This window comes from Chelmon rostratus, chromosome 12 (genome assembly GCF_017976325.1).
Source record: "Chelmon rostratus isolate fCheRos1 chromosome 12, fCheRos1.pri, whole genome shotgun sequence".
Classification (NCBI taxonomy): domain Eukaryota; kingdom Metazoa; phylum Chordata; class Actinopteri; order Chaetodontiformes; family Chaetodontidae; genus Chelmon; species Chelmon rostratus.
In genome coordinates this window covers 22,309,941-22,334,560 of record NC_055669.1, presented here as the reverse complement: position 1 = coordinate 22,334,560, position 24,620 = coordinate 22,309,941, and the positions used below count along the sequence as shown (strand labels likewise).

At 43.0% G+C, this 24,620-nt stretch overlaps 1 protein-coding gene across 1 annotated transcript in view; it reads right to left on the bottom strand.

The window, feature by feature from the left end:
• The window catches only part of LOC121614595 (supervillin-like), a 37,807-nt gene extending 14,426 nt beyond the window's left edge, over positions 1–23,381 (bottom strand). The window contains exons 1-18 of the mRNA XM_041948554.1: positions 23,321–23,381; positions 21,209–21,272; positions 19,957–20,048; positions 19,797–19,854; positions 19,532–19,680; positions 17,650–18,484; positions 12,963–14,303; positions 12,299–12,469; positions 12,084–12,121; positions 11,867–11,928; positions 11,503–11,639; positions 11,219–11,299; positions 9,711–10,002; positions 8,796–8,861; positions 7,089–7,824; positions 4,467–4,968; positions 1,646–1,778; positions 387–443 (exon numbers count right to left, since the gene is read on the bottom strand). Of these exons, the coding sequence (XP_041804488.1) occupies positions 387–443; positions 1,646–1,778; positions 4,467–4,968; positions 7,089–7,824; positions 8,796–8,861; positions 9,711–10,002; positions 11,219–11,299; positions 11,503–11,639; positions 11,867–11,928; positions 12,084–12,121; positions 12,299–12,469; positions 12,963–14,303; positions 17,650–18,484; positions 19,532–19,680; positions 19,797–19,854; positions 19,957–20,048; positions 21,209–21,272; positions 23,321–23,381 (4,875 nt within the window). The remainder of the gene's footprint in view (positions 1–386; positions 444–1,645; positions 1,779–4,466; positions 4,969–7,088; positions 7,825–8,795; positions 8,862–9,710; positions 10,003–11,218; positions 11,300–11,502; positions 11,640–11,866; positions 11,929–12,083; positions 12,122–12,298; positions 12,470–12,962; positions 14,304–17,649; positions 18,485–19,531; positions 19,681–19,796; positions 19,855–19,956; positions 20,049–21,208; positions 21,273–23,320) is intronic.
• Between the last annotated feature and the right edge of the window lie 1,239 nt (positions 23,382–24,620).

Sequence of the window (24,620 nt, the reverse complement as noted above, 5' to 3'; positions counted from 1 at the left end):
CAAACCAAAAAAAAAAAAAACTATGAAAAAGCAACATCTTATTTAAACACTCATATAAAGCTGTACATTTTTGTACTTTTAAAAAGGCAAAAATACTTATTTTGACTTTTAATTTTGAATTTAAGATGAATATGTTTCTCCAAAAGGCAAAACAAAATGAATTTTACTTCGAAGTTAACTCATTACTTAATGCCCCTTTAAGACAAGACTGGCAAAAAGCTGATGAAAGCTTGGAAAAATTCCAGCATCAGAAACTTTCCACCACCATTTCAAGTAAAGAGGCCAAAGACCCACAGATTCAGGAGAGGCAATCACACAAAGCTGTGATTGGACAACACAGGTCCCACACAAAGCTGATTGGGTTAGGGTTGGTGTGCGGGTCTTACCCACAGCTGTTCAGACATAGACACAGCGGAGTAGTCTTGAACAACCACCCCTTCCTCCTGAGGGGTTAAACACAGGGGAAGGACTTGATCAGAGAGAGGGAGGGGGGGTCTGCCATTGTTGCTCTAATGGGTTTAGGGGTGAGACTGCCTGGAGGATTACCATCCAGGGTTTAAGCAGGCAGTTTCGCCCAACAGAATACTAATGTGAAGTAGATGAGCTGCAGTAAAAAGTATAAATCCTGAAATTAGAGGCTGTTAGAACTTTAAATTTAATTCTAGCTGCTGTTTAAGCCAAAAGAGATGCATATAAATACATGTAAGTGATTCATGAATCATTTCCTTCTCTCAAATAAGCTTTCATTATTGAAACTTAGCCTGAAGCTTACCCAAATCTGATCTTGTAAAAAAGGAGAATCTATTCCCCAAACCCCAGAACGATAATTCTACAAGCAGACTGTCCCATATGCTTCCTGGTTTACAGCCTATGGGGGCTGGATCCCACACAGATCTGGACCACTGGGCTCAAACAACAGATGGACTAAAGGAGGAAATGAAAGGAGCACTTAGCTAAAAGAGTGGAGACAGGAGCTGGCATGGAAACCATGAAGGATGTGTGTGTGTGTGTGTGTGTGTGGGTTCAGGGATCTGTACCAAACACAGCTTTACAATGATATAGATCAGAGCGATCAACACGAGCTAGTAGCTCTAAAAGATTTCTGATTTAACTCTGATTTAACGAAATTGCTTGTTTAAATTAAATAATGAAATATTCATCCATTGCACTACAGAGCTTCTTCTGGTTCAATTCGGAGGATGATCCACCAACCATATTCAATCTATTTCATTTAAAGCAATGTGAAACACAACAACAGAGGTTAAACAACAGAACAGAGGCGGAGGAAGAACCAGTTTGTGGGACTGATATATTATTACTGATGTCTAAAATGCAAAAACTAAAATTAGATCTGAGGCACAAAGTGGGCGAGCAAACATTTATTTTGCTGCTTGTGCAGATAGCTATAAAGGACATTGCTGTGAATAAAGAAATACAGACAAAAAGGGAGAAGAGTGAGATGACATGAATCGTAGACCAGTTTTGATGATAATAGGAGTCACAGATCATATTCTAAAAATGACCATTTCTTGAAGATACCCGAAATGTGTGACCGAACATTCTTAATGTCTCCAAACTGTATATATTGTGTGAGTGACAGTGTTATTGTGGGTGTGAATAACACTGGCGTGCACAAGAGACCGACCTTCTTCTGGCAGGTCGGCTCTGTCTCCCATAGCTGAGCCTGCTGCTCGGTGGACGCCACCTGAACCACTTCCTGTTTCTTGTTGATCCTGTTCCTCCAGTCCTCCTCTCCACTCTTCTTCAGCAGTGCCACTCTGACGGAAAAAAACAAAAGCAATATTTCAGTAAGATACTGTTCTTGATTACACCTCAACTCTACAGACCCACCACTGGGTCAGTCATAATAAACACACGCTATGCAGCCAGCGATTGCTCAAACGCACTGAGCTTTCTTTTAAATTCCATTTTCTGATGCAAAATAATGTATGTCAGGCTGAATTTGTGGGAACTGTGGATAAAATAATGGACAAGTCATCTAGGATATTTACACTTGATGAGTCTTGGGATTGAATATTTTACTCAGTATAAACACTGTGTGGCTTCATGACGAGCTGGAACAACCTGGGAGAAAGAAATTAAAATGATACTTAAAGATTTCTGTAGTTGAGTATGATTTCCTGAAATATTTTCTGTCTCATTATATTTAATAACATAAGACAAAGCTAAAATTAAGGTTTTTCAACCTTAAAAACACTTAAGGGGGAAACACTTGGAGAATAGCACTAAGACATTTTAATTCTGCACTACAAAGCTTTTAATCACAGGTGAAAGTCTTTTTTTCCAGCCAAGCAACTGCATCATAGTGCTATCAGATAAGCCAAACATGTTATGAGCATGTGCATCTAGTATTAAAGCAAAATGTTCTTCACCAGACAGAAGAAGAAAAGAATGTACCGAACACTCATTCAATCAATCTGCTCAATTTAAAGCCAATTTCATTCACTAAAAAAGACACCGGTCATGGATGAAGCATAGCAGCATCTAAGGTTATCAAATGTTTAAGCAGTAAAATATCAGAAGGAACAGAGTCATAATAGGGAGTCATGTACTGTACTGTGTCAAATGCTGTAACGGGTTTGGCCCTCTTGAATTGCTCTGCCACTGCTAACATGTATGCTAATGGGACAAATTTTCTTCAGAATTTCCATGGGAGTTTATTTTAGGCGCTGACAGTCATTGTGACCACCGTGTTATCAAAAAACAATCAAACAAAGGGAACAAAAACTGTGCTTTTCCATTATTTACATACAGGTCATAAGAGAAAAAAATCCTTCAAGTGTGAAAAACCAGGTCAGACATCTTTGCTCTGCAGCCAGCGAACGTGATTGTTGAAAAATGGTCTATAAAGCGCTGATAAGGGATGGCTGAGGGGTAGAAGAAAGTGTGTCATCATCTCTGCAGCTGGAGTGTGGACAGGGCAGAAATGAGGGCATCGGGAGGAATCTGCTAAATCTCAGAGGATCTCTGCAGTCCACACAGCTCTCTGCTACACAATGTTGCTAAAAATGAATCTCTCTCACCTCCAACAATTTAATAGGGTGGAGCAAACCTATATACTGCAAGGAAGGGCAGACAGCGAGTTCTGCCTCATTCTGTCAAACAATGCAAATGTATGAGGCACTAGCTTTTCACCCAGCCTGCAAAAAATCTGTGCTGACATCTCAGTTTTCATTTCTGTAAACGCAATCAAGGTTGAGTTGTACCTGCAGCTTTGCTAGTCGTCAGGTTTTAAGGAGCACTTTACCCACATACCTTTATTTGCCTTTGTTTTTGTTAACAGGCTATTATTTGAGACCTGGCTCTTATCTGAGAAGTCACTGTGATGGCAGCCATTTTGATAATCGACTAAAGGGTTTGATGAATTGTTTAAGAAAAGGATTCCACCTTCACAAATGCGAATATTTTCTGGTTTCTTTACTCCTCTATGACAGTAAACTGAATATCTTTGGGTTGCGTCTTGGCTTTGGGAAACAATGATGGAAGTTTTTCACCATCTTATAATATTTTATAGAGTCAACAACCAGTCGATTAATTGAGGAAATAATCAACAGATTAATTGATAATGAAAATAATCATTAGTTGCAGCTGCATTCTCATCACATTCCATCATCTCCTATTTCGTCTCCCATTAAAATACCCAGAGGAAATACAGTTAAATAGGGTGTCCCCTATTAGTCTGTTTGCAGGTTCATATGCTTGGTCACAAAAAAGTTTGTTTTAATTATGATTTATCTCTATGATGAGAGGGAAAGGCAAATAGAAAAAGAGCGCATAAATACAAACTGAAGCACAAACCGAAACTTCAGTTTGATCTGTATTTAACTGTGGTTAATTACTAAAAAAACACATGAAGGCCTCTCAATAACACTAAAGTAGAGTCCTTACTTGCTGCATGCTGCAAGGTTTTAATGAGGTACTGGTTACCCCACACAGAAATGACCTGTACTGTTAAAAATCACTATATTAGTGTTGTGACAGGGAGTGAGGAGGAAAAATGCAGCACAGAAAGACTGTGACACAATTAGAGTAATCACTGGAAAAATAGCCTAAAATAACCGTTAAAGTTATGTAATTATTATTCAGCTTTTTGTTTTTTTTGACAAATCATCCTCAGAGCAAATGTTGTTAGGTCCAGTCTGCAGCCCAGATGTTGGGGTAGTGGGACTAAATTACACACTCCAGAGCAGCATTACAATGTTAAAATTTGGTCAATCATCCAGTAAGATATAAATCACCAAACAAAATGGGCACATCCTGGTGAACTGTCTCTGAGAGTAAAAATGCACCAGTTTAAATTTCTCTAAATTCTCCAAATGATTTCTGTGATCTTTAAATGCTGCTAACTCAGTGTTTTTGGCAGCTACTGTCACTGCTGGCAACTCAGCAACTAACCTGACTAATATCTGCAATATTTCACTCTCAAACCTTCAGCTGTCACTCACCTCTCCTTGATGGACATCTGTTTGGTGGACATGCCGTCAGACAGAAGTTCTCCAGACTCTGTGGGGGACAGCAGATCTCCAGAATGGACGCTGTGCCTGCTGAAGTCCTCGCCGTGGTCCGTGGACTGGGACTTGACCAGCGCCAGGGGGAAGGACTGGGGTTTGGGAGGTGTCTGTGGAGGCACCTGGGGTTTGGGCTGAGGCTGGGGGGCTGTCTGCGGGTAAGGCTTAGGGAGAGGCTGAACGAATCTCTGAGGTTTTGGCTGTGTTTGTGGGGACTGAGAGAAAGGTTTGGGGTACGTTGGTGGGGGTTGGGAGAACGGCTGGGGCTGGATGTCGGACGGTTTGGGGAGGGTTGGAGGAGGCTGCTGTGTGAAAGTTTTGGGAAGAGTCTGAGGAGGCTGGATGTTGGTTTGCTGCTGGCTGCTTGAAATGTGAGACACTGTCCTGGATGACACTTTAGCTATCAGTGGCTTCAGTGGCGCAGGATGATCCGGCAAGTCTGGAAGAAAGTATGTAATCATATCGTCACACCGGCTCGGCTTACCTTTTAGTAATGTGACTTGCATATCAGAAATGTCACACCCACCACAGTTTTAGTACTTTTGTCTTTTTCTTCCAATGTTTAGAATCAGCAACAAAATGCATCCAGTAAAGCAAATAATAACAATTTGTTTTTGTTCATGTATTGCAACAAAACTGAATATAGTACATAAGGTGAACATTAGTGGCTATTTCCCTGAGCATATATTAAGTTATTCAACTGATGGCAAGGCAAATACTATTAATTTCACTAAGGCTTTAACAGCTCTGCACACTCAGTTATTTTGGCTGATTGAACTCTAATCAGTTAGAGGTTGGGAGCTATTGGGTGCGCTAATGAGAATATGTTACAGGCGGTCTTAAAAGTGTAAGTCATCCCACCCTATCGCTGACACTCATTTGCAATATCAGTGTATACTAAGCTGTGCAATCTCAATATTCCCTGTGTGCAACAAGGCAACCATTGCCTTGTTATACTAATTATTTATTTTAATTATTTATCATACAGTATCTTGCTTTTGTACTTATGTTTCTTACTGCTGCCCTATTCCCTTTGCTGCTGTAACACTGCAAATTTCAACAATGTGGGATTAATAATGTCTTATTTTATTTTATCTTATTTTATCTAAAAGGTACATCAAAACTGATAGGGCATTCAAGGATGTCAGTTAAGAATAATTTGGACATACCCACAAAGTCCTGAAATGAAGATCAGCCAAACCAGCCAAAGTACAAAGCTCTGTGTGGGTGTAACATGGATGTAAAGGAGACTGAGATAAAACAACTTGAGAGTTGACAGGAGAGATTGGGGCTCGCAGCTGAGGTCCCCGGCTGGATTAGAATTTGGTATGTCATGGTTAATGTTCAGTGTCTTAAATTACAGGGGTGCCTCCAAAATGTGAGTATGATGCAATAGATGTGATCAATTTCTTTCCCCCATTACATCAATATTTTACTTACTGTTTGATTACTGTAAATACTCATAAATAAATACTAAATACTCATCAATGACACGCAGCTGTTCTTGTAGGGAAAAGATGAGATGAAGTATCCTGCAAAATACATATGCATATTCTGCATATGCAGTAATTCTGTGTGTGAATCTGTATTAATTACACTGTGGGGACTAAAATCACTGTTCACATAGTCAAATTTTGGCGACTCATCTCCCATTTGGGGACAAACCATTGACAAAACACAACATCTCAAGCTTACGACTTGTCTTTTGTTAAGGTCAGTGAAAGTGTTGGTGTTAGGGTCCCCAGGGAATTAATCTAAGTCAATGCAAGCCTCGCCTCATGATACTATAGCATAATAGGCTGTACTTTAGTGAAGATCTACCCATGCAGAACTAAATAAGAGTACGGCCAGAAGACAAGGCTTTCATTGTGTCCTTCCTGTCCTCTACCTGCTTCATGTAAGTGCTGGCCAATTGCTCTGCACTCTCTCACTGAGTGCTTTCATCTTTTTGTGTGCATGCATGGGAAAAGACCACCCCAAGACACATTGTGCATTAGCACATAAAAAACAGGTCAGGCCCATTATACTGTAGCATGTGCATGGCTAACCCACAGGCGTAATATGGTGCAAGGGGACCACAGCCCCTTTATAGGCCATGACAGTGAGCACACACAGTCAGATTTAAAAATCCTTGATGTCTGTTAGCTGACAAACAACTTGTTTAGAAAGGGTTTCCTCTTTCTAGACAAAGGGAGCCACGAGGCAAATGCATGGAAAAATATGCTAATTAGATGCAGCCTCAGACGTCTGTCTCTCCTTCACACACTCTCTCACTCTCTGTATCAGCCAAATCAAACACCCCCAGCTGTGATGAGTGTGTGTGCAGCCGGCAGAAAGCAATCGTGCGTGGGTGCACGCTGCATGAGACAATGAGGATAATGAGAACAGCCCCTTCCCTAGACATTGCTTCCTCTTTTCTTGTCACTCCCTTTCTCTCCTTTCTTTATGTGCATTCAGTTTTAATTTCCCACATCCCTCAGCTATTCACACCTCTCTATTATTCTTTCCCCGACTCCTCTCCACCTCTTTTCTGTGTCAGCCATCAGAGAAGTCTCCTACCTGAGATGCCAGCCAGGCTCCGGCCGCTGCTCCTCTCCTGCTCCTGTGTGGAGGAGCTGTGAGCTGCCTCTCTCAGGTAGCCTCCTCTTCCTCTTTCTCCCCCCTCTGCTCTCTCCCTGCTCTCCTGGGAGTCTCCGTCTGCGGCTCTCCAGCTGGGCAGAGGCTCTGACTCGCCCCTACGTGAAGAGGGCTCGGCAGAGTGCTGAGGCTGGGGATGCTGCTGCCGCTGCCTGCCGTCTCGGTCCCTGTCAGGGGAGTGCGGCTTTCCCTTAATCCTGCCGTCTTGGCTCTCTTCTCTGGCTCCTCCCTTCTGTCTCCCCCTAACCTCCTCCTCCTGACGCTCTCTCCTACCCTCCTCCTCCACCTCCCCCTGCTGCCTGTGACCAGCAGAGGAGGTGGGAGGAAGAGGAGCCCCTGCTCTCTCTCCACTCTCCGGGAGGAGAGGGGAGGAGTTGAGCTCAGGCTCAGGGTGGCCTGGGTCCCCACTCTGGGTCATGGTGAAATACCTCAACGCCCTCTCCTGGTGGCTGCTCGTGGTGCTGGAAGCCTGTTGTTGGGCAGGGATGTAGGGGATGGCAGTGGACTTCCCTGGACGGAGACCGTCATCATCGCAGATGCCGCTGCTGGCTGGCACGATGGGTACCGTGGTGACAGAGGCTTGGGAGGTGACGGCCGCCACAGAGCGGACGAGCGAGGCTGACAGCGGCTCCAGTTTGATCTCACCTCCGTTTTTCAGCTGCAGGAACAGCAGGAATCATGTAAGAGAGTCGGGATAAATGGACAACAGGAGAGATGAAGGGATTGATACAGAGAAGGGATGGATTAACCGTGGCTGAGGCAAAGAAGTTAGAGATTGATATAGGTGTGCGCAGGTGTTACAGTAGTTATAGTGTGGTGAGCAGATGGATAGATGAAAGAATAAAGTGGGGTGACAAAGCGGATGAGCGGTAGAAGAGAAATGGATGGATGGATGAGGAGAGGGACGGCTGCGATCAAAGCAAATTAGGGAAAACATTTCAGGTTTGCTCTTGAGGCTGCAGCAACTCTGTCATTCACAAAATGGCAGCAGGAAGCACAGACTTTAACACAACTGAATCACAGAGCCAAAACAGACAAAACATTTACCCTGAACATTAGCAGTTATCACCTGACACCCGTAAGCATCAAAGCTATGTCATTCTTAACTATTTAAATTTTACAATTTGGTGCTTTCAGACAATATTTATAAAATAGTGATAACATGAGGACTGTTTTGACCCTGGCAAATTTCTGCATACTGTCAGCATCAAGGCCATGATCGATCCACATACTTATTCCCCAGATAGGCATTTTTGCCAGTTTATTCAGGTTGAAAGGAAGCCTGAATAAACAAGCATGCAGCATTTTGCAGTCAAGTATTCCCATGCTTGTTATTCAATGAGCGAGCATGTCACAGAAGCTGCTTACATCCAAAAAGGAGAAGCACGGAAAACACACAAGGCACCCTAAACTTTAAAACTAATTTGTTGTGATAAAGCAACACCTCCCACTTCAGTCATTTCAAACCTTAAAATGCACACTGGGTCGCATTTATAAACATCATTAAGCTCAGCTCAGCTATTGTAAGCAAGACAACACCGGTCACTAGCAGGACCAATCTGATCTATCAGTAGCAGGATCATTCAATGCAACCAATCGGAAGCTCCATACAGGCAGCGGGGGTCTTACATGGTCTCCCTGATTGGCCTCTAAGTCACCGTTACACACTGCAGAGGTTACTGGCAGCTCAGCTTCCTGTGTGGACACCAGTGATTGACTATGACTCACTGTTGAGAATGTGGTGGAGGTGAATTCAACCTGTTACGAAACATCTGACGCTGAATTTCTTGCATTAGCAACATGATTGGCTTTCAGTGCATATAGAGTAGGAAGGAATATCAGTTCTTATCTTGTTTTGTACTGACCAGTGCTTAAACGTCAGTGCAGGGAACTATAGGACAATATATCTACTGTATATGAGGTTGTGACCCATCAGGCGATGTTTTGGCAACACAGATGGAAAAGTACCTCATCAAGAACATCATCATCAGCAACAAAAGAAGAACAAAGGTCACAAATATATTCCTTCAGGACTGCACAAACAGCACCCTGGATGTGGGCTGCTGCATACCAACACACAAAATGGTTTCCCTATAAACTGTATTTCTGAGCTTCCATATATGAATTGTTGGTGATTTGTGACATCTAGAGGCCACTGTATTAAAAAGCAAAAGCAGAAAAAACTGTGACCCCTGTTCATTTTGTCTGAGTTTCTTACAGAGAACCATGTCATTCATCCATCATGCACCAATGGAAACTGGTACACTACAAAACACTCAGTGAATGACCTGGAAGTGAAGCGTCTGTTGCTTCAGGCCTGTTTACTATAACAAGATCTTACATTCAAATCATCATTCGATGCAGTATTGTTCATTTCAATTAATTTACAATCTGCACACCTGTTCTACTGGGACAATCTGGTAATCTACACTACTTTTGATACGTATGATAACTTGTTTCACACCGATATCTCTCATTAATAGTAATTGTAACTTTTTCTTCTGTTTAAAAGGTTGCTTAGAGGTGCAGAAGAAATGTTTTTACCTGCTCCACCTCCCCCTGGGTAATGGGTTGAGTCTGAAACCGGGCATTGGCCCTACGCTGGCGGGTGTCTCCTCGGGCCGCCTCTGCGGTCTTGCCCGTAATGTGAGAGAGGCGGTTGAAGAGAGCCATCTTCTCGGCCAAGCTGAGGGTGGACAGGTCCGGCTCATCAGAGCCAGGCTCATGGCCATCTCCCTCAACACCAGCACTGGAAGCTTGAGCTGGTTTCTGGTGTTCCTGGGTCCCACTCTCCTGATCCTGCACTGCTGAGCCTGGGTGGGACGAGGCCTGGATGCTGGGTAGTGACAGAGGGATGTCAGTGGGTGATGGATAGGCATGAAGTCTTCCAATAACTATTTGATTTAAAACAAAAACACATCTTTGTGGACTGGAAGGTGTTTATATATGAGTATGAAAAAGTCTTGTCCACCCATTTAAGGTATTGTCACCATCCCTGCATAAGGACATTTATTTATATAGAGTAATAATTTGGGGTTTCTAAACTTTAATAGAGGATTAGGTGTGTAAAGCAAAACAAGAGACAGATATAGGGTACGATGTTTATGACAAGAATAAATGACATGGATGAGTGAGAATCTTCACAGACAAGAAAAGATTTGAGTATTTTATTAAAAGCTTGTTAAGTTTCAGTTTTAAATTAAATAACCGTAACACGTCTCTACTCAAGCATTTGGTCAAGTCTGTACTAAACATGCAGTCTTAAGCTATCAAAAGCTAATACATTCCTCTGCTACATATCAAAGAGCCGAACATGCATGTAATACCAGCTAACAGGTCAGTCACTGTGACAACTGCAGCTTACAAGCACAGCAACAGAGACATAAGTAGATCAGCACACATATGCAAGATAATCATATAATGCACTCAGATGATTGCAGGGGATATGGCGATCTCCCAGCAGTGTGCTAAGTTAAACCGGGGTTGGTAAACAAACTGCAGGGCACGTGAACTCAGACATGCAGAGGGCTTTAACTGGCTCAACCTCTGACCTTTCCATAAGATATGAAACTGCCATTTGTGACCTGCATGTGAGAAACACTGCAAGAGGGAATGCTTGGAAACTGGGCATGGAAGGTACTGAATGAGTTATTGTGTAAACACAGACTTCCTTCCCCTATAAGGTGCACGCAGCTAAGAAGCAGCACGGGGGGGCAGAAATAACAAGGTATGGTGAGCTGGATGAGCAGATCAGCACTACAACCAGGAGAGGGAGATGGAGAGTAAAATGTCTCTGTGACACATTAACATCACAAAGTGGATTCAAATTCATTAACACTCTATTGCACCCCATCCATGGTCATTTCTAAACCCACTGAGATTCATCTATTATGATGCTTCCATTGAACTGAGATCTTGAAAATCGTTGAAAATTAAACGTATAGAGACATTCGATGGGTTAAAAGTACAATACAACCACAAAGCATATCCTACAAGAGCAACACATACAAAATACAAAGCACATATAAGTTAGCAGCCAGGCTCAGCTGTACCTCGTGCTGACTATAGTGGGGCTGGGGACGCGAGTTACATTAGTGTGGATGCCCAAAGGTTGTGAAGATGTGGCAGGATCACTTAAAAGTGGAGAAAATGAGGAATAGATGAAAAAACAAACACAGATAATGTAAGGCAAAGAAAGATGTAGTCAATGTAAAGAAGAGGAAAGAAGAAGTAAAGGTTGACAGAGATGTCAGAAGATGCAGCGAAGAGGAGACAGAATTAAAGAATAGTTGAGGAACAGAAAATTACAGTTACAAAGCAAAATTCAACCTTCTACCTTGCAGCATTGACCACCTCCTTGTTGGTGACAGGTTGTGTGTGCGAGCGATCCTGAACTCTTCTCAGACGCCTTTCCACGGCGGCGTTTCGAGACCGCGGTTTGGGAACACCTCCCTCTGATGTCCTTTCCAGCTCCTGGAAGAATATATCAGGAAAACGTCAGTATTTTGGTTCATTAAAATGAGGCCATAACAGTGATACGTAAAAAACGTCTTTGAACACCCAGTTAACTTGCAGGTTACACCACTGTCCACTGTAAGTCTGAACAAGGCAACAGCTTTTTAAAACAATACTCATTCTAAATTATGCAATATTAATCATCTGTCCTTGTTATTGAAATGTACATAAAGTAGGAAGTGTACCCTGAAGAGAGACCTCTTGGCAGCCACACTCATCTTGGCTCTCTCATCCAGTTTTTCTTCAGCTAATGAAAAAAGAATCGTGTTACATGGCATTAGCTGTACTGCAAATTGTAAACTCCAGGAAAAATGACATTAAATTTAATCTAAGTAAATGAAAAATAATTATGCATATATATATATATATATATTGTGCAGAAATGCAATGAACTAAATTTACCTTCGGCATCTTGTAGCTGTGATGGGCTTAGACGAGACCTGCAGAAACATAAATATACATTAAGCATCAGCGTTTAGACTCTGTTCTTGAATTTGAGGAACTACTGGATATTCTCGCTATCTGAATGCCAACTTAGAACCATGCTCGGCCATCCAATTCTTTGTAAATAGACTGATTCTGAAGAGCTCCAGCAGATCACTGCACAGATCCTGTACCTATCTGACTCCAGCCGCTCTGCAGAGGTGATGGGCTGGGTCCTAAACCTCTCCGACATGCGACTGTCTCCTGGAGTGATGTAGCGTCGAGGCCTCCGAGCACCCCTGTCCCGATCGCTGCTGCTAGGCGGATCAACATCCATTGCTGACAGATCTACTTTAGTGGTCTCTCTTTTAGAGTGGCGTAAAGATTGACGAGAACAACAAAGAGGAAAAGTTGAAGTAGGAAACTATTAATGGTGGTTGGTTTTGATGTAGTTTTAGTGAATCAATCAGTTCAGCAAAAACTACACTCGGGTTAGAGAAAATGGTCTCACACGTTGATGTTGGCACACACGCTGACCACAGCCTAACAGCAATCTAACAGTGAAGAGCTGTTACCTAATGTTAACATGCAGCAGCAGACAACTTCCAATGGGTAACTTGCGAGAACTGACTTTCACTTGCACAAGTTAGTTAAGTTCATAAAACAAAATTGCAGACACAAGAATAAATGTGATAATGGCAGATGTCATAGCGCTACACCTTGAGACTTTTCATGCCACAGAGTTTTTATCATCATTCCTGTCTTGGAGCATTAGATCATTTATTTGCAACAGCATTGTAATGCAGAGTTAGACAGTTATTTAGCGATGCAACACAGAACCCATGCCAGTGGACGTACAGCTCAGGTTTCCGGTTGGCATTCTCGAGATAAGAGTGTCGCAGCTGCGCTACTGACACTCTGGTGTCCAGGGTGCCCACGTCCCCATTAGCCATCCCTGATGGAGGGACAGCTCTCAGTGGCTCTCTGCTGGCTGCTGCCCTCTCCATGCGATACATGGCCGAATGCTGGCTTACGCCAATATCTGACATGGAGCGGGTTCGTATCTTGGGTTTGGGCCCTCCACTTATCTCCATTCTTTTGTGTTTGGCCTGAGGCAAAGACGGGCCCTTCTGGAGGTAGACAGCTGAGTCAAACCTCTGGTGTCCTGATGGATCCTGCTGCTGCTGGTGCCTCTGAGGCTCAGAGTCTTCGTCTAGTTGGGGCTCCTGTGGTTTCCTCCGGGAGTCTGGCTGCTGACTTGGAGGTTCTTGTTTAAGGGGCTCATACTGAGATTGCTGTTGTCTTAAAGGCTCTTGTGGCTGTCTTGAGTTGTCATACTGATGCTGCTTTTGAGAATCTTGCTGTTGAATCTGAGCACCTTGTCTCTTTGTGGACTCATACTGTTGTTGTGTTGGAGGCTCTTGCTGCAGAATTTGGGGATCTTGATAGTATACGGGCTCAGTGGGTTGATGATGCCTGGGTTGATGGTGCACAGACGTGTGGGAAGGCTGCAAAGATCTAAATACTCTCTCCTCTTGACTGCCATGGCTAGAGAGATGCTCTCTCCCTCGTTCTCTGATTCTCTCGACATTTCTCTCCCTCCCCCTTTCCCTCGGTTTCTCCCGATCCCAGTCTTCCTCATCTCGACTCCTCCTCCTCCATTCTGGGCTGTAGGTCTGCCAGTCCATGTCTTCATGCCGGCCTCTATGAGTATCATCCACACTCCTTTCCCTTCGGCGGATCTCTGAGGGTAATACAGCTTTCCTGCTCTTAAGCAGGCCCTCAGTATGGGCCTCTTCTTTCAGTGTCTGCCTGGCCTCCATTCTGGCCTCCCTGTGGGCGGCATGGATTTGGTCGGCACTCACTCTTCTTCGTGGTTGTACCTCAGGAGGTCCAGAGAGTTTGGCAGTGGCCACTGGGGCATTGATGGCCAAATACGGCTGAGAGTCCACAGGAGGGCCAGACTGTTGGCACTCAGGATCAGAGGGAGGATAGGCTGTTTGGCCATGGGCAGGATGGTGGCCTGGGCTGGGCTGAGGCTGGGGAACAGTGCTTTGCTGGGTGGGTTCTGACCGCTGTGATGTATACTGAGCAGTGTTCCCCTGAGTACGGTGTCTGTTAGTCTGCTGCCTGTCTAGACTCCAGTCAGGGGGCCTCTGGACAGGTTCATCCCTGGACAATCGTTCCTTTACTCGGATTCTTGAGGGAAGGAGCAGATAAGGGAAACTGAGATTCCAGTTCATTAAGAGAGCTATGGTACACTCCGAACTGAAACGTCAACTCAAACAAGTGGTAATCTGAAGGGCATACATAAAGGACATACCAAGTTACCATTACCAATATGCCAATCCTACTATCCAGCTGGATATTTTGAGTAGAGTAGTGTCTGTAAACAATTATCCCCTAGTTGCCCAGGTGGACAGTAGGGCAGACACCCGCAGCTCAAATCTAAAAGTATTTGACTGATTTTCATTTTGCACTCAACTTGATTCCTGCTAAAAAATTGATCCAACGATATATTGTGAAACATACTGCACAAAAGTTTGTAACATGAGACTATCATGGGACAAACTCAAGCTCCTAAATCCTACTCTAGAATTGCAACAAGGTCAAGAAGCAGCAGGCCCTGGGTTTAAATTTGAGTCTTAGTTCAAACAACTCTCTCTCTCTCTCTCTCTCTGATGTCTCTGTGCCAAAAAAGTAAGCCAAACTATTTTCATCAACAGCCCTCTGACCCCTGGTAGCCAAAGGTTGCTCTAATCTCATTCAAGACCACTAAGCCAGACATAATTGATGGGCCTCTGCTTTATCTGACATGGCATGAAGGACTTACACAGTGTTCGTGCTAAAGTACACGATTACACACTAATACTAGCTAGCATAAGCAGCCGATAAGACGACAAAGGCAGGTAGTGCCAGTGGCATACATTGGACATTTAAACTAGCTAAAAGGTGATCGTAATATTCTCTTCTGAGACACTCAGAAAGGGTTATCTGACCAAGCTAGCCATACCTCTACAAATGTCACCTGTCGACAGAGGTCAAAGGCTGACCATGGTCCTTCATCCTTTCACAGGCTATCAGAAAGGAAGCTATGTCACATATCTGGGCCACAGTCCACTCCAGAAATAAATGTGGTGTACATGTATTTCTGGAGTGGACAAAGAACCTCAATGGCAAACCATCCAGGACCACTCAGAGAAAATTAAAGATTTCTGGTAATCTGTTTTTTCCTTTCAGCACAGAACCACATGAGGTGATTGAAAAACATACATTCAAGCTCTTGAGGGTAAATGCAAAGTCACTGACATAGTACAAGACGATGTAATTTCATCAGGGTTAACAGGCCAGAATTTGAGGAGGGGGGATGTGACTGCAGCCTCAGCTGACAAGTGCTGAGTCAGTCTATGACTCACTGACGACTGGGTCGGGGCATCAAGCTGACTAATGTTGTCACCTCATCAACTCTGGTTCACTACCACCACTCAAGCGCCCATGAAACCGTGGCCACACACAGTCAGACTGATTTCACAAGGATGTAGGTACCCAGAATGGTCCAGTGCTGATAAAAAATGGTCAGTTTTACATTGCTGTGGGGATGTTTGCAGATATGTTTCGAAAGATTATAACATCAATGAGAGTCACGGTGGCAAAAAAAGGAAAGTGAGTTTGTTAAATGTTGCTCTGAGAAAACAGATAAAAATGAGTGCGTGTACTCATTGAATCTTGTGATGACTAAGTTAGGGATGTCAGTTGAAACACATGTTAGATGTGAGACTACTACACCACTTAATAAGGGAAGGATTATTGAATGAGGTATAATATTGTACTGTTATATGGCATATTTGTTGGAACAAGTTAGCTGCATGTTCACCGAGGACATGTTTTTAAAGTGCTGGCGTATTTTCTTGTTACTTTCTGTTTTTTAAGGTGATCCCAGCAGTACCACGACAAGGTAACGTCAGATTTCACAATATTGACCAATATTGACAATATAGACCTGTAACCATGCTCTGAAGACATTTATAACATCTTTCATTATTTATAAAGATAATTTACCTCGTGAAAGACATATGAGTGTGAGTTACCATTTTAGCATGGTTTCCGGTGGTCACGTGAAAAATCAACCATTTTTCCCTAAACATCCAGTGAATGCTGCCAGCTTTAACACATGTTCCCGGTGGACTACAGGGCTTTGTAAGGGCTTCACACTGATGGCATCCTGAGCAGACAGTACCTTGAGGGCCAGCTGAAGACTGCCTGAGTGTCACTCTCTGAGTCTGTGTTGAGAGACCAGTCGCTCTTTGACAGGGCGGCCAGGCTACAGGATGATGTGGCGACAGTGTCAAACCCTGATGGAAACTTCTGATCATTCTTTTAAAGATCAGATCAAAGTGAGCTGCACTGATCAGCTGAACCAAAGTCAGTTTAAAAGTTGCTGTGTTGTACACTCTGTACATGCTGATCAGAAAAGTCTGTTTTCAATTGTTGCATAATTACTTGTCACTTCTTAACCTTTATCATTTATACTGTAGGTTTCAGTTCAAAGTACATGTGTCTCTGCTTCAATATCAAGTCAAATTCTTTCTCATTGACTTTACTTGATGAATATTCCAATTCTCATTCTTTTTGTGGTAGCATACTCAAGTTTATGATAGAATGTGACATAAGCTCTCCGTTAATGAACTGAGCTGCAGTTAAATTCAGGGCTACCTCTTGGAGCAAGGAGGGAAATCATATGCCCTCCAAACACAGACCCTGCAATTTACCCTGCTGCCCTCCAACCTTTCAATGATGAGCTCCCCAGAGCACCTTTCCATGTGAAACTGGAGCAGTGCAAGCGTGACAGAGCTGGACTCACAGTCTAGAGAGATCCTAATACCGGCATGGTGGAAAAAGAGCAGAACCGCTAGCTCAGCAGCCAGCATCCAGTCCAAGCTGCACCAATTCATGATTTCTGGAATGCTAAAATATCTCTCTTTGTTCAGTCGAGATTTTAAATTTTCTGCACAAATTCATTATGAAGTCTAGCAATTTTTTCCCAACTTTGTAATGATCAAAAACATGTACAGGATGCTCCTAAAGCAGGTTATTAGCAGCCAGTTGATCAGTGTAAATACTCGTATGTTTTACACTCTCTGGAACTACATGTAGACGAAAAATACATTGTAGACATAACATTAGACTTTCCATGGACAACAACACACAGCAGATAGAACAACCCACACAGACACTTAGTGGCTTTTCAGTATTTTAAAAGGGCTGCATTGGGTAGAATCTTTTATAGTGTGGTGATATAGACATATGTTGACGAATACGCACCAAAAAAAGTGTTTTCTAGTGTCATGTTAGACTTTAAAGGTGTATTAGACTGTATTTACAGACATAATATCACAAATCAGGTATGCATGTAATTGTAATTGTTTGCATTATTCTTGTCATCATGTCTTGAGTATGAGTTATCCACTGTATCAGAGCCATGTCTCTGAGTTTGTAAAGTGGTCAGCCTTATTTTAGTATTTTCTGAACGCTTTTATAAACTCACCCCTGCCTGTTGAGGATGCTCTGGGCCTGCTGCTCTATGAATAAATCCCCAGGTGAGATTCCATAGCGAGTGGAGGGCAGGGAGGCCCGGCGGGCAGTGCGAGGGGAGCTGGGCACCGCTGAGATGCTGTAATCCCTGGTGGAGGCGGGGCTTGTCTCCTGGTGGGCGACGTCCTGATGGTGGTGGGGGTGCTGCTGTTGTTGGGGCGGGGGCGGATGCTGCTCCTGTGTTCTGGATTTAGAAGTGATTGAGCGCTCTTGAGCCCCACCACGTCGGTAGTTCTCCATGTTCATCACTCTTTCCTGCTCTGAGAATCCTCTCGGTCTTTCTTGAGTGGGGGGAGGGGCTGGGTTTGAGTGGGCAGAGCTGGAGGTGGAAACAGGGGCAGGATCTGGGTGAGTCCTCATGTAAACTCTGCCCACTCCAGAGCGGTATGGCACCCTGGGCCCCCGTCCTGTTTCCTCTACTTCCTGTCTGTCTCTGTCTTGCCGAGCACCCATTTGGCGGTCAGAGGCGTCTGGATCACGCCGGGAACGGTAGCGTGGTGTATAATCGATGTCCGGCTCCTGATCCAGGAGGATGCCATAGCGCTCTGACAGCTGCCGGCGACGCTCAGCTTTGTAGCGGGCAATGCGTTCAGCCTTGGAACTGAGGCTGGTGGGATCTGTGGGGCCTGATGTGGGTGTAGAGGTGGTGGATAACGTTACTGGGTCAACATACACCAGCACCGGCTCTGGTCGGGCGCTGCCAACACCACTTTTGACCTGAGGTGATTTGTCTAGAGATGACACCTGCTTCTGGGGTGCCTCCAGCTCCTCTCGACTGTAGCGCCTCACTGTGGTAAATAGTGGAAATACTCCATTACTTATCAGCAACATTACTTGAAAATTATGTAAAAAAAAAAAAAAAAAAAGTTATTCATGTCACATGGGAGTTACTCAGTGGCGGTAAAATAAAAAAAATAAAAAAACTAGTAAAAGTAAGTAACCATTTGACAAACCTACACGAATAAAAGTTTATATGTTTATAGTGTGAAGCCTAAATACGCTTTCAATATTACATTAATGCAAAGTGAAAGTATTTCTGCTGGTTTATGAACGGGCAATGCAGGCTGTTTCCCAACACCAGGCCACCAGTGGCATAGTGCACAGTTACAGGATTTCAGCTTTAGGAGCAGAACAACCAAACCTTAAAGGGAAAATGTATTTGCTTGATTTTCTGAAGTTTTGTCTTTGTCCAGCTCATTAATATCTGGCACAAACACAAAAGGAATGTGAAACTTAGTGCTCCTATAACTACAACTAGACAGTTTTAAACAGTTTTTCTACAGCCCAAATATACTGTATTTGACACTTGGAAGTGCCTAAAAAAGTAAACAATTATAGATTCCTAATGCCAGCTGCAGTCCACAGACCAACGAATAAATTAAATGAACATAGTGCTATATTCACCATGCAGAGTACTTTTTAACACTCACACAACCAACTCTGCAACCTTACAGCTGTCTTCAGTTGTGTAATGAAGTAAACGCTGAGTACCTTCCATCCCACATGACACAAATGTGGCATTATTCTCACAAAACGCATCACAGATATTCATATCAATTAGCACATTCATTCATTAAACTAGTCCAGCTGCCCAGTATAACCACATATATCACTTATTGGCCACTAAGCAGCTCCACTGGAGGAACTAGAGTTGCTTAAATGCTGAAGAGCATGTTAAAATAAAAAAACTTGTTCAACATGAAAAATCATATGGTTTACAAATACTGAATGACAAGCAAGACTTAATGGCTCTTTTACAAATATGACTGTCAGTGTCAATCCAAGTTGACTAAAGGCAGTATCATATATTTTTTAGTGCCTCATGCCATGCTTACCCATCACACAAGGCTCACAGGGATCTGAGGCACGGGTGTACCGTGGAGGATCCTCCTCCAGCATTCTGTTGGTTACCAAACCACCGGGGACCAGTGCAGGCGGAGCATCACTTTCAATCCCCTCGAGGCGCCGGGCTATCCGCTCCTTCCTGTCCGAGACAAAAGGCAGAGGGTAAAGGTGAGCGGCTGTTGAGCTGAGTTTGTCTTCATGAAAACATTTAGATGGGTTCATGCTAACATACAGTGTAGTGAGCCATGAAGATACCTGTTCATTCCCAAATCCTTTGTGACAGCTCCCTCAAAGTACTTCTTCAACTCTGAAACTGAATATTAGAGCAGAAAATCTCACATTTAGCATGAGTGTCAAAGTAACAGATTATTTGTTTTATTTTGAGTTATTTTGTGTGTTTCGAACCAATGCATACCCTTGGGAAGGGCAGCCAGAAGTTTGGCATCTGTATCTGAAACACTCTTGACCAAGGCGGTCTTGTCAACCAAGGAGAAGTCACTCTGGAAACTGAATGAGTCAAAAACCTCAAATCAATGTGAGACATATTACATTCTGATTTCCTAATGGGCGCAAAATCAATATTTGATTAAAACAGTTGAGCAGAACTGCTTCCTTCTCAAAAGAAATAGTAATTATAGGAAGCCAAGCAGGCGCTTTATAAGAATTAACTCAGTGATAAAAGAGATGCAAAGTGATGATCCTGAAAGTAACACAATAAAAGCATGAAAAAATAAATTGTGCCTTGTTTCCTACATCAGCTATCCCCACTACTCTGCCTCAAACACCTTGTCTGAAAGAGGTGGTGACAGGTAAAGGTGAAACTCAGCTGGAGTGGCTTCCAACAGAATCCAGCTTAAGAACTAGGTCATTAAGTCCTGACTCTCTTCCAAGTGGAAGCAGACAATCAAGGTCTTCTTAATGTCTTCACATGTCACAATCAACAGCTCACACAGGCCAGAAAAAATAAACTCAACTCTCTTTTAACTGCTAACTACTTTTCTTTCCAAAAGCTTCTCCAACTATCTAATTTATTGTTTAAACAGTTTTCAGTTTGTAGTCTTCAATTACCATTTCTTCTCAACTCTTTATACATCAATTATGTGCAGCTAAGGGGAGATCTAACAATCAGTATTATTTTGAAGGAGCAGATCAGTTGAAATTACAAATATGACTGTCAGTGGGAGAAAATTCAGAGGAGCTGCTCGTCATGTTGCTTTTTCTCATCTTTAAAAAGCAGATTTTTCTATTCTAATATTTTTTTTTAGGACCAGATTCCTGTTATTGAAAAATGTGCATAGTTTTACTGGTCAATATTGTCTTACATATTCTGAAGGAGTGAAGATAAGATCCTTACTATGCTAAAGGTCTAATGCTGAAGAACCAGCAAAAACACTGTACATTAATGCAAAAGGGTGCTTTGTGCAAAGTGCCCCTGAAGGAGGTATTATGGCTCTAATGCCATGTGAACAAAAAAGTGTCTTAAGATAAGCTGCTCCAGGCATCTCCAGCTTTTAATGCTTACAGCGCATGATAAGCTTAAGCACTCTACTGTAGTAAACCTATATCCTTACATATCCCTAACTTGATGACAATACAAAAATGAGACTACTGTAAATGCTCTTAGAAAGCAGAACATGTCAATTCTGTAGCTCCACTTTTTGCCTCACCTCAAGGCTTCTGTTGGCAACGAGGTCGAGCTGCAAAGTTTGGTGGGAGCTTTAGATCCAATTCCTAAAAAAAGAAACAAGACGCAGTCAAACCTGAACAAAACAACAAAGACATCTACACTCCACCTTTTCCACGCTTCATTCAAAATTCAGTATTTCTATGCTGACAATGGGAATATTGGAACTTGTTATTTTAGAGAGAGCTGTAAAATTCTGTCGAATGTGCAGTGTTTTAGTGTCAGATAAGCCTTTAAACTCATGGATGTCTCACCGAAACTAGAGTCTCATTTCAACATGTCCTCACTAACGCAGCAAATGCAGTATTGTTTTTGATCTGAATACCTCGTCAGGCACATATTAGTGGTTTGAAGGTTTGATTCACACTCAGGCTACCTAGTCAAAAACAGTATGCTGTACTGAGACTGCATGGTGTCCACAAAACAAGTGTTTGACAGACTACACCAAACTTCAGCCCATTCAGAAATCTCACTTTAATGATGAGAAGTCATACTTGGACGATGCTTCACAAAATCTTTTACCACCTCTTGGAAGTATAGTCCTTTAAAAACCAAATCAAAGTATTTTTTTAAAGGCTCTATGTTTTCGAGAATAGTTATACACATAATGAGATCGTTAATGCACCAAAACCACAGTATTCAGTAGACACATGCTCTGTAATCAGTTTGATTCAGCTTTTTCACCATTGTACCATTCCTCTAGCAAATGATTCATTATGATAAATTAAAAACACAGGACTGATATGAGACAATAAATAGTTTATATGAAACTATAATGAAAAAGTTAATGAAAGTTAATGAAAATATTTCCAGTCTCAGTATGAGTCACAAAAAGATTAGTCAGAGAGTTCACATCCAGTTCCCAGCTGAAAGTTGACCCTTTCGCTGTCACATCACAGCAGCAGCCTGTTGTAAAGTTGTAGCCCAGTAAAGGAGAAAGATTGTGTTACTGCTCCAGACGCCTCCAGAACACATTCATCTTATTTTGACCTCTAAAGACCATGTGGCAATACAGTGGGGAACGTCTGGCAGGACAGAAAGTATGGAAGTGAGAGGTGAAGGAAGCTCTAATGCTCACTGAGACTTAAAGTTCACTCAAAAGTGACATGTTTTTATGAAAGGCGTGACACAAGTCAGAATTATACATAATAGAGGCCAAAAATCTGGATTTTTTTTTCATCAATATATAACCTAACCTATACTATCATAAATGCAATTCTCCATCACAGATTTTGTACAGCTCTGATCTTAGAAAAAGCAATGGCTGCAACAACTTTAACTCTATTTTCATATTCTAAATCCATAAATGTCATAACCTTTAAAGCATTACTTCATTTCAAATCCACAAACATTCAAGATCTTGGAAGCCTGTGTGAACCATGTGGAGGTGTGTGTACAAGTATCGGTCTGTTTATCTGTCTGGAAAGCCCCTTGCACACAAGTCGGTCCGGCTTTCCTTGGAAACGCCTGCAGGTTGTCAACAAACCAAGCAGCACAAGGCTCAACGCTGGCAGTGCCAGAGAGCAGCTTAGGCTGCTGACGGTCCCAAAGCGAGCGTGGTGAGGAGAGGGATTTTCTATAAATATTCAGAGGTGCAAAATAGACTCGCTGAGTGAACTGGGCTTCGCTTGCACACAATCTGTTTGTAAAGGTTGCTGGTTGAACATGAGCAGCGCTCCATCTCAGCAGGCAATGACAGAGTGCACTGATAAGGTAGAACAGAGAGGAAGAAACAGGAAAAAGCTCAACTGATAGCCCAGCCCACAGCAGCAGCATACACCTGTTGAATATAAAGCACCAAATGAGTGTAGTAAAAATGATCTTTCACTCCCCAACCACACTCTTCATTCATTCAAAGCAGCCATTTCCATGGTGATTGATCTTCTGCGCCCCGAAATACCCCAAAACTCTTAAACGTGTTAGACAGGGATGAGTAGCTCATACACATCATGAATCATCGTTTCATCTGATACAACCAAGATAACAGAAGCAAAAAAAAGTCCCCCAAGCAGTCCATAAAGTTAAAGGTGGGTTCAAGTTGGTGAAGTAAGTCAGCCTATAGCCAGACCAAGCCCTCACCTTTAAAAGGCCTTACCTTGGCCACAGGGCTGCACATGGTTCACATGGTAACTAGAAATCCATGGGTTTCGAAACATGTTTAGGGAGAAGAACTGAAGGATGCCCCGCTGCTATGACTCCCCCCCGGTCAGAGTGGTGGTAAGGGTGGCGGACAGCAGGAGCGGCACAGGTGGAGGCGAGGGCTGCTACCGGAAAGCAGACAGGCAGGGATGGAGGTGGCGACACGACCACAAGCGCACAGCCACAGCAGAGTGACTGCTACATAGCAAGCTACAGCCAACGCAGACTGGCTGTCATACAGTGTGTGTGTGTGCGTGTGTGTGTGTGTGTGTCTGTGAGTGTGTGTGGGTATGTGTCAGTGTGTGTGTTTGTGTGCGTGTGTGTGTGTGCGCACGCAAAGGAGCTGAGAGAGAGAGACAGCACAGCAGGGTGCTAAAGCAGCTCAGAGCCCTAATCAGATTACAGGCAGAAATTAGCCTTGATGATAAAAACTCTGGAACAGGATTGGAGGAGGGTGCCAGCAGGGCTGCAGGGGGTGTAATGGGGTCCGGGGCTACTGGAAGTCAGATGGTATCCTGAATACATGCACGCATCAGGCATGCTTCAGCCATGATGGCCAGGTGCCACTGAGCTTCTGAAAACTGAAGCCAAAATTTCTTTAATATTAATATTGTTATCACAACATTGTGTCTGTAGTCCACCAGATCATAAAATTCAATGTACCACTGGGAATATGATTCATTATGGTTGCAAGGTTTTTACTGGCAGATTTATCTTGATGCCAGCTAAGTCAGTAAGAAAGCATTTATTAAGCTGTCATGTGCAATGCAGTAGAACAGCATTTATAATTTCCTGCCGTACTCTAAACCTTTCCCGTAAAATGATATTCTTTTTAAAAAATTATAAAAATGGCTAAACCTAATCGATGAGGTTGTAGTTTACTTCAGTTTCCACTATTCCTCATCATGTGCCTCATGTTGACTGTCTCACCGTCTTCCTCTACCTTCTCTACAACACACACACACACACACACACACAAAATAGCATTTTCACACAAGCTTTAACTCTTCATCACAAGTTGGCCTGCAATCACACAGAGTGGGTGCAGACACCTGTCCCACATGTCATCTAACAGACGACAAAACCTTGTCATCACATCAGGTAGTGTGTGTGTGTGTGTGTGTGTGCATTCTGAGATAAATATACAAAATCCTGATAAGAAGGAGGAGGAAAAAGTCTTCCTGCCATTTCATGTTGATATTTTTAACAGGAAAACTTTTGCTTCTCCGTCAGTCTTTCTGAACCTCCAAACTGCT